We start from the raw sequence: 14,070 nt of genomic DNA, 5'->3' as shown, positions 1-14,070 counted from the left end.
AATTTGACTTTTTTTCCCTGTGGGCTGTTAGGCTCGCGGGGGCTGAAAATGCTTCATTTTATTGCGTCATTCTTGGCGCGGACTTTATTGGCGCAAAAAATATTTTCTGTTTCCGGCGTCATACGTGTCGCCGGAAGTTGCGTCATATTTTGACGTCCTTTTGCGCCAAAAATGTCGGCGTTCCGGATGTGGCGTCATTTTGGCGCCAAAAAGCATTTAGGCGCCAAACAATGTGGGCGTATTATTTGGCGCCAAAAAATATGGGCGTCGCTTTTGTCTCCACATTATTTCAGTCTCATTTTTTCTTTGCTTCTGGTTACTAGAAGCTTGTTTATTGGCATTTTTTCCCATTCCTGAAACTGTCATTTAAGGAATTTGATCAATTTTGCTTTATATGTTGTTTTTTCTCTTACATATTGCAAGATGTCTCACGTTGCATCTGAGTCAGAAGATACTTCAGGAAAATCGCTGTCTAGTGCTGGAACTACCAAAGCTAAGTGTATCTGCTGTAAACTTTTGGTAGCTATTCCTCCGGCTGTTGTTTGTATTAATTGTCATGACAAACTTGTTAAAGCAGATAATATTTCCTTTAGTAATGTACCATTGCCTGTTGCAGTTCCCTCAACATCTAAGGTGCAGAATGTTCCTGATAACATAAGAGATTTTGTTTCTGAATCCATCAAGAAGGCTATGTCTGTTATTTCTCCTTCTAGTAAACATAAAAAATCTTTTAAAACTTCTCTCTCTACAGATGAATTTTTAAATGAACATCATCATTCTGATTCTGATGACTCTTCTGGTTCAGAGGATTCTGTCTCAGAGATTGATGCTGATAAATCTTCATATTTATTTAAAATGGAATTTATTCGTTCTTTACTTAAAGAAGTACTAATTGCTTTAGAAATAGAGGATTCTGGTCCTCTTGATACTAATTCTAAACGTTTAGATAAGGTGTTTAAATCTCCTGTGGTTATTCCAGAAGTTTTTCCTGTTCCTAATGCTATTTCTGAAGTAATTTCCAGAGAATGGGATAAATTGGGTAATTCATTTACTCCTTCTAAACGTTTTAAGCAATTATATCCTGTGCCGTCTGACAGATTAGAATTTTGGGACAAAATCCCTAAAGTTGATGGGGCTATTTCTACCCTTGCTAAACGTACTACTATTCCTACGTCAGATGGTACTTCGTTTAAAGATCCTTTAGATAGGAAAATTGAATCCTTTCTAAGAAAAGCTTATCTGTGTTCAGGTAATCTTCTTAGACCTGCTATATCTTTGGCTGATGTTGCTGCAGCTTCAACTTTTTGGTTGGAGACTTTAGCACAACAAGTAACAGATCATGATTCTCATAATATTATTATTCTTCTTCAGCATGCTAATAATTTTATCTGTGATGCCATTTTTGATATTATCAGAGTTGATGTCAGGTTTATGTCTCTAGCTATTTTAGCTAGAAGAGCTTTATGGCTTAAAACTTGGAATGCTGATATGGCTTCTAAATCAACTCTACTTTCCATTTCTTTCCAGGGTAACAAATTATTTGGTTCTCAGTTGGATTCCATTATCTCAACTGTTACTGGTGGGAAAGGAACTTTTTTACCACAGGATAAAAAATCTAAGGGTAAAAACAGGGCTAATAATCGTTTTCGTTCCTTTCGTTTCAACAATGAACAAAAGCCTGATCCTTCATCCTCAGGAGCAGTTTCAGTTTGGAAACCATCTCCAGTCTGGAATAAATCCAAGCCTTCTAGAAAGGCAAAGCCTGCTTCTAAGTCCACATGAAGGTGCGGCCCTCATTCCAGCTCAGCTGGTAGGGGGCAGGTTACGTTTTTTCAAAGAAATTTGGATCAATTCTGTTCACAATCTTTGGATTCAGAACATTGTTTCAGAAGGGTACAGAATTGGTTTCAAGATGAGACCTCTTGCAAAGAGATTTTTTCTTTCCCATGTCCCAGTAAATCCAGTGAAAGCTCAAGCATTTCTGAATTGTGTTTCAGATCTAGAGTTGGCTCGAGTAATTATGCCAGTTCCAGTTCTGGAACAGGGGATGGGGTTTTATTCAAATCTCTTCATTGTACCAAAGAAGGAGAATTCCTTCAGACCAGTTCTGGATCTAAAAATATTGAATCGTTATGTAAGGATACCAACGTTCAAAATGGTAACTGTAAGGACTATCTTGCCTTTTGTTCAGCAAGGGCATTATATGTCCACAATAGATTTACAGGATGCTTATCTGCATATTCCGATTCATGCAGATCATTATCAGTTCCTGAGATTCTCTTTTCTGGACAAGCATTACCAGTTTGTGGCTCTGCCGTTTGGCCTAGCTACAGCTCCAAGAATTTTTACAAAGGTTCTCGGTGCCCTTCTGTCTGTAATCAGAGAACAGGGTATTGTGGTATTTCCTTATTTGGACGATATCTTGGTACTTGCTCAGTCTTTACATTTAGCAGAATCTCATACGAATCGACTTGTGTTGTTTCTTCAAGATCATGGTTGGAGGATCAATTTACCAAAAAGTTCATTGATTCCTCAGACAAGGGTAACTTTTCTGGGTTTCCAGATAGATTCAGTGTCCATGACTCTGTCTTTAACAGACAAGAGACGTCTAAAATTGATTTCAGCTTGTCGAAACCTTCAGTCACAATCATTCCCTTCGGTAGCCTTATGCATGGAAATTCTAGGTCTTATGACTGCTGCATCGGACGCGATCCCCTTTGCTCGTTTTCACATGCGACCTCTTCAGCTCTGTATGCTGAATCAATGGTGCAGGGATTACACAAAGATATCTCAATTAATATCTTTAAAACCGATTGTACGACACTCTCTAACGTGGTGGACAGATCACCATCGTTTAATTCAGGGGGCTTCTTTTGTGCTTCCGACCTGGACTGTAATTTCAACAGATGCAAGTCTCACAGGTTGGGGAGCTGTGTGGGGATATCTGACGGCACAAGGAGTTTGGGAATCTCAGGAGGTGAGATTACCGATCAATATTTTGGATCTCCATGCAATTTTCAGAGCTCTTCAGTCTTGGCCTCTTCTGAAGAGAGAATCGTTCATTTGTTTTAAGACCGACAATGTCACAACTGTGGCATACATCAATCATCAAGGAGGGACTCACAGTCCTCTGGCTATGAAAGAAGTATCTCGAATTCTGGTTTGGGCGGAATCCAGCTCCTGTCTAATCTCTGCGGTTCATATCCCAGGTATAGACAATTGGGAAGCGGATTATCTCAGTCGCCAAACGTTGCATCCGGGCGAATGGTCTCTTCACCCAGAGGTATTTCTTCAGATTGTTCAAATATGGGAGCTTCCAGAAATAGATCTGATGGCGTCTCATCTAAACAAGAAACTTCCCAGGTATCTGTCCAGATCCCGGGATCCTCAGGCGGAAGCAGTGGATGCATTATCACTTCCTTGGAAGTATCATCCTGCTTATATCTTTCCGCCTCTAGTTCTTCTTCCAAGAGTAATCTCCAAGATTCTGAAGGAATGCTCGTTTGTTCTGCTGGTAGCTCCGGCATGGCCTCACAGGTTTTGGTATGCGGATCTTGTCCGGATGGCCTCTTGCCATCCGTGGACTCTTCCGCTACGACCAGACCTTCTGTCGCAAGGTCCTTTTTTCCATCAGGATCTCAAATCCTTAAATTTAAAGGTATGGAGATTGAACGCTTGATTCTTAGTCAGAGGTTTCTCTGACTTTGTGATTAATACTATGTTACAGGCTCGTAAATCTGTATCCAGAGAGATATATTATAGAGTCTGGAAGACTTATATTTCTTGGTGTCTTTCTCATCATTTTTCTTGGCATTCTTTTAGAATTCCAAGAATTTTACAGTTTCTTCAGGATGTTTTAGATAAAGGTTTGTCCGCAAGTTCCTTGAAAGGACAAATCTATGCTCTTTCTGTTCTTTTTCACAGAAAGATTGCTATTCTTCCTGATATTCATTGTTTTGTACAAGCTTTGGTTCGTATAAAACCTGTCATTAAGTCATTTTCTCCTCCTTGGAGTTTGAATTTGGTTCTAGGGGCTCTTCAAGCTCCTCCGTTTGAACCTATGCATTCATTGGACATTAAATTACTTTCTTGGAAAGTTTGTTCCTTTTGGCAATCTCTTCTGCCAGAAGAGTTTCTGAATTATCTGCTCTTTCTTGTGAGCCTCCTCTTCTGATTTTTCATCAGGATAAGGCAGTGTTGCGAACTTCTTTTGAATTTTTACCTAAAGTTGGGAATTCCAACAACATTAGTAGAGAAATTGTGGTTCCTTCATTATGTCCTAATCCTAAGAATTCTAAGGAGAAATCGTTACATTCTTTGGATGTTGTTAGAGCTTTGAAATATTATGTTGAAGCTACTAAGTCTTTCCGAAAGACTTCTAGTTTATTTGCTATCTTTTCCGGTTCTAGAAAAGGCCAGAAAGCTTCTGCCATTTCTTTGGCATCTTGGTTGAAATCTTTAATTCATCTTGCCTATGTTGAGTCGGGTAAAACTCCGCCTCAAAGGATTACAGCTCATTCTACTAGGTCAGTTTCTACTTCCTGGGCGTTTAGGAATGAAGCTTCGATTGATCAGATTTGCAAAGCAGCAACTTGGTCCTCTTTGCATACTTTTACTAAATTCTACCATTTTGATGTATTTTCTTCTTCTGAAGCAGTTTTTGGTAGAAAAGTACTTCAGGCAGCGGTTTCAGTTTGAATCTTCTGCTTATGTTTTTCATTAAACTTTATTTTGGGTGTGGATTATTTTCAGCAGGAATTGGCTGTCTTTATTTTATCCCTCCCTCTCTAGTGACTCTTGCGTGGAAAGATCCACATCTTGGGTAATCATTATCCCATACGTCACTAGCTCATGGACTCTTGCTAATTACATGAAAGAAAACATAATTTATGTAAGAACTTACCTGATAAATTAATTTCTTTCATATTAGCAAGAGTCCATGAGGCCCACCCTTTTTTTGTGGTGGTTATGATTTTTGTATAAAGCACAATTATTCCAATTCCTTATTTTATATGCTTTCGCACTTTTTTATCACCCCACTTCTTGGCTATTCGTTAAACTGAATTGTGGGTGTGGTGAGGGGTGTATTTATAGGCATTTTGAGGTTTGGGAAACTTTGCCCCTCCTGGTAGGAATGTATATCCCATACGTCACTAGCTCATGGACTCTTGCTAATATGAAAGAAATGAATTTATCAGGTAAGTTCTTACATAAATTATGTTTTTTCCCCCAAAACATATTTTTTTTTTTTAAATTGTCTCCTAAATGAATTGTCAAACCCATGTAAGTTTTTTTTAATTATTCTGTTCCTTTGTGAATTTCTTCCTTTTCTTTACTATAGGAAAGAGACAAAGTGATGCCTCTTATTATCCAAGGTTTCAAGGATGCTGCAGAAGAAGCAGGCACATCTGTTACCGGGGGCCAAACTGTACTGAATCCATGGGTAATTCTGGGAGGCGTCGCCACAACTGTATGTCAGCCTAATGAATTCATCATGTAAGATTTCTTTGTTTTTCAGTCGCATGTAAATGCATTCCGACTTTATAGTCACCAGTTGTTCTATTGATTTGTGAATCGTTGCATCATATAACTAATTTCCATTTTATGAGTAAATAACTTTTTTTTTAACTGATAATGTAGTTACATTTCCATGTTAAATACAGTCTTTCACATACTAATAACTTAAATGTAGCAGCAAAATTGGAAGATGATTTAGAAGGAAAGTTGGCCTGTGTTGAAATTTTATATAGTAGTTGAGGCATTGGGGGAAAATAAAGTTAACATATTGGGCTCCATGTACTAAGCCGTCAATTCATCCGTCATTTTAGACGCGGATAAACTCGCCGTTACTCGCCGCGGGCGAAATGGTGTCCGCTGTCACTATGTACTAATAATCCCCCAATAAATAGACAAGTCTAGCCCGCCGCGAGCAGTGGCGGATTATTGATAAATTTGAAGTCTCGCTCGCCGCGACTAAGCTGATGTACTTTTAACTTTCAGTTGAATTGTCTGGCCAATTATTAACACGTGACATGCAAGGTGTCACGAACATCATAGTAGTCGCGGGAATTTTGCTCCTATAAAAGTTCAACTTATCTAAACAACTTTATTATTGTTCTAAATTTTTTGAAGAGTGATAACAGCGTTATTTTTGTAATATTTATTTACAATTTGGATATGGCTTCATCTGGATCTGATAATATATAAATATTAATATAAAAATAATTATAAAGATTGACAACTATACAATACATATTTAAAATATAGATTACTCTTTAATTACAGTCGACAAATTTGGCGCAATTTATGTACATGGAAATGAGAGACAAATTAGACGCCAGTTATGCTGTACAATGCTGATATTACTGCCTTTTATATATGTCTAGACTGGCGTCTAGATTGACTTTCCTATTGTTTTGTACCTTGCCCGCCACCTAAAAGGTGGCGAGGCAAAAATAACGAGGTGGGAGCGGAAATTGTAGCGAGCGGACAAATAGATTTTTTAGTACATTCGTTTTTGGCGAGTTGGTGGTCAAATGTGTCTAATTACAGTGAAAAATGGAGCGGTAGCGAGGTTTGGCGGATAAGTACGCTCGCAATTTTAAAGATGCGAGTTTTAACATAATTGACGGCTTTGTACATATCAGTTTGCGAATTTTGACGCGAGATTTGTTGCGGGTAGCTCGCTGACTGCTTAGTACATGGAGCCCATTGTGTTCTGATATGAGAAACATACAGCATAAACTACAGAACATGATTATTTAAAGGGGCATGAAACTCAACCGTTTTCCTTCATGGTTCAGAGCATACAATTTCCCAAGTTAATTTGATCACATTCACATTTGCTTTATTCTCTTGGTATCTTTTGCTGAAGAAGTAGCAAAACACTACTGGAATATAGCTGAACACACCTTGTCAGCCAATGACAAGAGTCATATATTTGCAGCAACCAATCACCAGGTAACTCCTTGTAGTGTTTGATATGTACATATTATTTTTCAGCAAAGGATGCCAAAAAAACAAAGTCAATTTGAAAATAAAAGTGAGTTCTGAATCATGATAGTTGAATTTTGACTTTCCTATCCCATTAGTCCTCTAATTTCTGAAATACTTCTCAATCCTCTGATATATCATTTTGGTTCAGTCATCATATACACTCATTTTGAAAATTTAGAAGTAATAATGATAGATTTGATAAGGGAGTCTAATGTGCATAAGTCTATTTCAGTACCTAAGCTGTACTTCAGATGTAAATATGAGACGACTCAATGGATTTTCTGCTTCTTATCTGCAGTTAAAATATGTATCTGTTTTTTATTTTACGGTTCAAAGTAATTGCACAATCCCTGCAGATTTCTTCAGTGATCAGCTCTAAAAGGCATCTGTTATATTTCAGACGCATCCTGAATAAACAACTCATTGTATCGTTGGGTCTTTCTGACTTTTTCATTAAAGTGATTATAAACTTTAATGAATTAAATCCCAGTATCTAAAAAAATATTAAAAACAGTGGCACTTAATTTTTTTAAAGTTTACAAAGTCGCTTATTTTTGAATGACGAATGTGGCTTCCCCCAATCGTTGCGTGCCCCATGAGCTGGACGCCAAAGGGGGCACACAACAATTGCAGGAAGCCGGGTTCGTCATCAATCTGCTAAAGAAAGCATTAGCTGCATGCGGAGGACCAGCGTTCTGTTTAAAAAATATGTGTCTTTGTAAACTTTAATGAATTAAAGTGACCCAGTATTATTTTTTGATACTGGGCTTTAATTTGTTCAAGTTTACAATCACTTTAACCTTTATTCAAAGCTAAACCTGTTCATAAGCAGGTCGTACAAAATGTATTTCATTTGATATTATGATGCCCAGAGTATTTTAAACCATACTCAGTTGTCTTAAGGTAAAGGCATCCATAACACACTGTACCTTGAGAATATTATTCATCTTCTTTACACATTTACCCCCATGAAAGGGGATTACTATAATTCAAATAAGGGATGCTATGTCTGTAGGTAACTAGTGATTGTGACTGTAATGGCAAATAACTATCTTTTATGTGATTATAGGGTGCTCCGGGTAAGTGACCCCTCTTTCATATAAGGTCACATGCACCGGTAGCCCTTAGGTGTAGACTATGGCAACAGTGGTCACCTGAATGTTGTTAAAGGGACAGTACACTGTAAAATTGTTTTTCCATAAATGTATTTTAAATCACTTGTTATACCAACTGCAGAGTATAAAATATTTGAGAAATTGCATTTTCGGGTTTATTTGTGTATCTGAAGTAGCTGGTTTTGTGCTTTGAAACCACAGCCTATTACAATGGGTTGAGCTTCAGGTAATATCAGATCTCATTATGTTATCACTTTTATGTACACAGACTTGCTTCCTTATCTTATAATTGTCTGGAACACCAAAGCTCAATACATAGAGAGAACAATGGAAAATTATAATTTTATTACTTAACTATCCTGCACCCCACTGAGGGTGTAATCTCTTCTGCTGGCTGTGTTTACTTAGGCTTGTCAATAGCATATACGCCAGTATCAAAACTTTCAGTATAGGTTGGGAAACCACAAGCTAAATCAGCTATTTCAAATGCTGAAATATGAGTGAAGGAGCCACTTGCAACCAATTTAATACACTCTAGCAGGTAAAAAGGATCATTGGGAATAATTTAAAGGGGAGAAAGTTTTTGGGTGAACTGTCCCTTTAAGGTGAACTGATGCTACACGTGGAAGCATAAAGTGTGTGTTTGATATGATGATTACCTTGTATGCTATAGAAAATGACACACACGTCTTTTCCTTTTCTAGGCCTGACAATGCTGTGCCAGGAGATGTTCTGGTTCTCACCAAACCTTTGGGAACTCAGGTGGCGGTAGCCGTCCATCAGTGGCTTGATATTGTAAGTAACCTGAGGTGCACACTGACTGTCTTAAATGTGTATGAAGAATTCTCAAGTGAAGATATTGAAGCCTAGATGCTATTGCAGATAGTAAAAACAAACAAGACTTAAAGGGATAGTCTACTTGAAAATGTTTATTGTTTAAAAAGAAGTTGATCCCTTTTTTACCCATTCCCCAATTTTGCATAACCAACATGGTTATATTAATACACTTAGTTATTTCAGTTCTTTTGACAGACTTGCATTTTAGCCAATCAATGATGACTCATAAATATCTCCACATGAGTGAGCACAATGTTATCTATATGGCACACATGAACTAGCACTAACTGTGAAAAACTGTCAAAATGCACTGAGATAAGTGGCCTTCAAGGGCTTAGAAATTAGCATATGAGCCTACCTAGGTTTAGTTTTAAACAAATAATACAAAGAGAACAAAGCAAATTTGATGATAAAAGTGCATTAGGAAGTTCTTTATAATTGCATGCCCTAGTTTAACTAGACTGTCCCTTTAATGAAGATTTAACAACAAAAAAAACACACTGGGCGAATCAATGACCAGGGTGCATATGCAGCCACTAATCAGCAAATAGCACACAGGGGCAGAGCCTACTTAGCTATGCTTTTCGACAAAGGATTCTTAAATAATCAAGAAAATTGTAGAATAGAAGTAAAATGGAAAGTTGTTTAAAATTGTATTCTCTATCTGAATCATGAAAGAAAGAAAAAATGGGTTTCCTGTCAATTTAAACAGGCATGTGGTAGTAATTTTATACACACAGCAGTCTAGTGACACCTAGCAGCCAAACTCTAAACTGCAGCATTCAAGCTTTCATTAAACAATGCTGATGTAGAGACATTGTCTGGATGTTAGACTATTAATATTTTACCACGAAGGATACATTGAGATCTCTCTCGTTTTCAAGTATGTCCTGGGTCCACAAAACATTGCATTGATACAAAAGGGTACAGTAAAATACAAAAACAATAATAATACACAATAGATGCAAAAATTTTACATAGAACAGGTAAGAAATATATAATCAACCATGACAGGTGCATTCTGTTTTGAGATATGCAGAGAGGGATCTCTTAAAGGATATTAGGCATGGGGAAGGTTTAAAAGTGTGCGGGAGGTCGTTCCATAACTGTGGTGCTCTGTAGGAAAAGGAGGCTCAAGCTGCTTTCTTTTTGTATTGAGGCAAGCTAAATAATGTGCTGGTACTGGATCGGAGGGATGTTAGACTATCATTTCTACAAATTAATTGCAGTTCAGGAGCGCTAAAAAAGCTTAAAGGATGGTATGGAGACTATATTAAAGTAATTAAAGACTATCATTTCTAATCACCATGACAACCTACCTCCCTGTATTTGTCAAACCTTGAGGGGTGCATCAGACTTCTTGTATATAACCTGCTTCTTGTAGATCGTTTGTTCTATTTGTAGCTGGGAAAGATGATTGGTTTATGCCTTTGAAGAAAACTGTGATCCTTCTGTATACAGCGTGAGTTACTCTGCAAGGGTCCAGCCCCCTCTCTGTCAGGGCTGCCTGTAGATGTTTGGTGCATATTCTTGCTGGCATGCTCAGTTTTCCTTGTCTTTGCTCCTAGTGGTTAGTGGACTATGACTTACCCCTGAGGTACTTCTGCCCCATCCTTACTAGAAGTATCTTTCAGGAGCGAGCAAAGTTTGAATCGGGAGGTATTATAACTTTTAAGCATCTTCACTCTATGCCCTACTCTCCCCTGTGTCTAGATGATCAAATCCCACTAAGATGGCTGCCTTATTTGTAGTTCTTAAATCTAACATAAAACCGCAACAGCACTCCACCATAAAATGATACAAGAAAAAAAAAAAAAAATCACACTGTTGTCAGTCTGCCGCGGCACACCTGAGAATCTCTCACGGCACACTAGTTGAAAAACACTGCCTTAGAGGATAGTCAGGTTTTTTCAAAGGTCCTATGGACAAAAATTAGAAAAGGGTTGTACACCAGGGCTTACAATGGCAACCAGCTCTGTACTTTGCTACCTTCACTAGTGCAACGGCATATTGGTTTAATGCGTTGTCTGATGCTACTAAGTCAGAAACTCCCCTGGATAAAATCAAGGATAGGATAAAAGCTTTCAAATTGACTTAATTCCTTTATTTAAATTTTTTCCCCTCAGGTTATCAAACTGGGAGCATAGGTTTTAGGTTTCTCTGTTCCAGCTCACAGAGCCTTATGGTTAGAGCCTTGTTCTACGGATGTATGCTCTAGGTTTAAGCTTTTAGTGATTCCTTACAAGGGGAAGACCTTGTTGGGACCTGGCTTGACGGAAAATAATCTCTTGAAATTTAAAGAATTAAAAAAAAAAAATCCAATTAGCCTGTTGTTGAATCAAAGACAGCATGAAGGACATGCCCCCAATCTGGGATCGGATCTTGTAAGGGGCAGACTTTCCGTCTGCGCTCAGGCTTGGGTTCGAGATCAAAAGTTTTCCTCCCAGAGACAGGTTTCTGCTTTCAAGATTATCTGCAGATCAGACAAGAGGAGAGGCGTTCTTACACTGCATAGGAGACCTCTCAGACCTGGGAGTGATTGGTCCAGTCCCAATGCAGGTACAGGGTCTGGGTTTTTTATCTCAATCTGTTTGTGGTTCCCAAAAAAAGGGGGGAACCTTCAGACCACTTTTTAAATCTTAAGAGTCTAAACAGATTTCTTAGTATACTGTCCTTTAAGATGGAAACTATTTGTTCCATTCTTCCCTTGATCAAAGAGGGTCAATTTATGACAACAGTGGATTTACAGGAGGCGCACCTTCATGTGCCATTCTCAGGAATCGTCTCAAGATTCTAAGGTTTGCCTTTCTGGACAAATGCTTCTAGTTCGTGGCTCTTCCTTTCGGGCTTGCCACAGCCCTTAGAGTTTTCACAAGGGCTCTCGGGTCTCTGTTGGCAGTGCTTCAGTTTTGGGGCATTACAGTGGCGCTCTATCTGGACGACATTTTGATCCAGGCGCCATCCTTACAGCAAGTAAGATGTCACATAGACATGGTGTTATACTTCCCGCGATCTCACGGGTGGAAGGTAAATTTGGAAAGGAGTTCCTCAGTCCCATTCATAAGGGTAACTGTCAGAGGAACCATAATAGATTCCTTATCAATGTAGATTTTTCTGACAGAATGTTAGGAAATCAGAGTATCGATACTTGTCTAGTCATTCAATCCATTTCTCGGCCTTCAGCGGCTCAGTGCATGCTGGTATTCGGGCTGATGGTGGCAATGGACATCATCCCGTTTGCTCAGTTCCATTTCAGACCTCTGCAGTTAAGCATGTTCAGGCAATGGATCAGAGATTATACAGATTTGTCTCCTCGAATTCTACTGGAGCAGAAGACAAGGGATTCTCTTCAATAGTGGTTGTCTCTGGATCATCTCTCCCAGGGAACCTGCTTTCACAGACCATCTAACAACAAACGCCAGCCTTCTAAGGTGGGGAGCAGTCTGGGGCTCCCTAAGGGCTCAGGGGGTTTGGACTCTGCCAGAGTCTGTTCTTCCTATAAACATTGTGGAGCTGAGAGCGATCTACAATGTTCTTCTGGCCTGGCCTCAGTTAGCCTCGGTCCAGTTTATCAGGTTCCAGTCGAACAAAATAACGTCAGTGACTTACATCTATCATTAAGGAGGAACGAGGAGTTCCTTAGTGATGACAGAGGTATCCAAAATAATTCAGTGGGCGGAGGCCCATTCTTGCTGCCGGTCGCCGATCCACATCCCAGGGGTGGACAACTGGGAGGCAGATTTCCTGAGCAGGCAGACCTTTTCATCCAGGGGAGTGGGAACTCCATCCGGAAGTGTTCCCCAGCTTTTTCCTCCGTTTGCTTTTCTTCCTCGGATCATTGCTCGAATCCAGCAGGAGAGGGCATCAGTGATCCTCATAGCACCGGCTTTGCCTCGCAGGATTTGGTATGCAGATCTGGCGGACATGTCATCTCTGCCTTCTTGGAGTCTTCCGTTAAGGAAGGACCTTCTGATTCAAGGGCCCCTTCTTCACTCAAATCTGTTTTTTCTGAAGCTGACTGCTTGGAGATATCTAAGCGGGGTTTTTCTGACTCGGTCATTGAGACCATGATTCAGGCTCGTAAGCCTGTCACTAGACACATTTATCATAAGATATGGCGTAAATATCTCTATTGGTGTGAATCCATGGGCTACTCATTGAGTAGAGTTAGGATTCCTAGAATTTTGTCTTTTCTCCAAGAGGGGTTGGAGAAAGGTTTATCATCAAGTTCCCTAAAGGGGTTAAATTTTTGTCTTTATTTTGTTTCACAAACGTCTGACAGATGTCCAAAATGGTACAATCATTTTGTCAGGCCTTGGTCAGGTTCAGGCCTGTGTTCAAACCAGTTGCTCATCCATGGAGTCTGAATTTAGTTCTCAGAGTTCTTCAAGGGGCTCCGTTTGAGCCTATGAATTCCTTAGATATTAAGTTGTTATCTTGGAAAGTTTTTATTTCTTGTTGCTATTTCTTCTGCTCGGAGAGTGTCAGAGCTCTCAGCTTTACAGTATGAGTCTCCTTATCATATTTTCCATTCAGATAAGGTAAGGTAGTTTTACGTACTAAATTAGGATTTCTTCCTAAGGTTGTTTCTGATCGGAACATTAATCAGGAGATTGTTGTTCTTTTCCTGTGTCCTAATCCTTCTTCTCAGAAGGAAAGACTTCTGCACAATTTGGACATGGTTCATGCTTTAAAGTATTACCTGCAGGCGACTAAGGACTGTTGTCAGTCTTTTTCTTGATTGTGGTTTTCTCAGGAAAACGCAAGGGACAGAGAGCGACGGCTACTTCTTTTTCTTTTTGGCTGAAGAGTATCATACGGTTTGCATATGAGACTGCTGGACTCCCGGGAGAGTTACGGCTCATTCCACAAGGGCTGTTGCTTCCTCATGGATGTTCAAAAATGAAGCTTCTGTGGATCAGATTTGCAAGGCTGCAACTTGGTCCTCTCTTCACACTTTTTCAAAGTTCTACGAATTTGATACTTTTGATTTGGCTGAGGCCGCTTTTCGGAGAAAGGTTTTTCAAGCAGTGGTGCCTTCTGTTTAGGTTCCCTGTCTTGTCGCTCCCATGTCATCTGTAGACTCTACCTTGGGTATTGAATCCCATTAGTAATTAAGATG

At 39.2% G+C, this 14,070-nt stretch overlaps 1 protein-coding gene across 2 annotated transcripts in view; it reads left to right on the top strand.

Moving 5' to 3' along the window:
- Positions 1 to 14,070, top strand: part of SEPHS1 (selenophosphate synthetase 1) — a 153,834-nt gene that overhangs the window by 88,863 nt on the left and 50,901 nt on the right. For both annotated transcript variants that reach the window (XM_053716487.1, XM_053716486.1), the window contains 2 exons: positions 5,342 to 5,496; positions 8,816 to 8,906. In XM_053716487.1, coding sequence (XP_053572462.1) covers positions 5,342 to 5,496; positions 8,816 to 8,906 — 246 coding nt within the window. The remainder of the gene's footprint in view (positions 1 to 5,341; positions 5,497 to 8,815; positions 8,907 to 14,070) is intronic.

The sequence above is a fragment of the Bombina bombina genome, chromosome 6, assembly GCF_027579735.1.
Source record: "Bombina bombina isolate aBomBom1 chromosome 6, aBomBom1.pri, whole genome shotgun sequence".
Taxonomy (NCBI): domain Eukaryota; kingdom Metazoa; phylum Chordata; class Amphibia; order Anura; family Bombinatoridae; genus Bombina; species Bombina bombina.
This window is presented reverse-complemented; position numbering and strand designations above follow the sequence as displayed.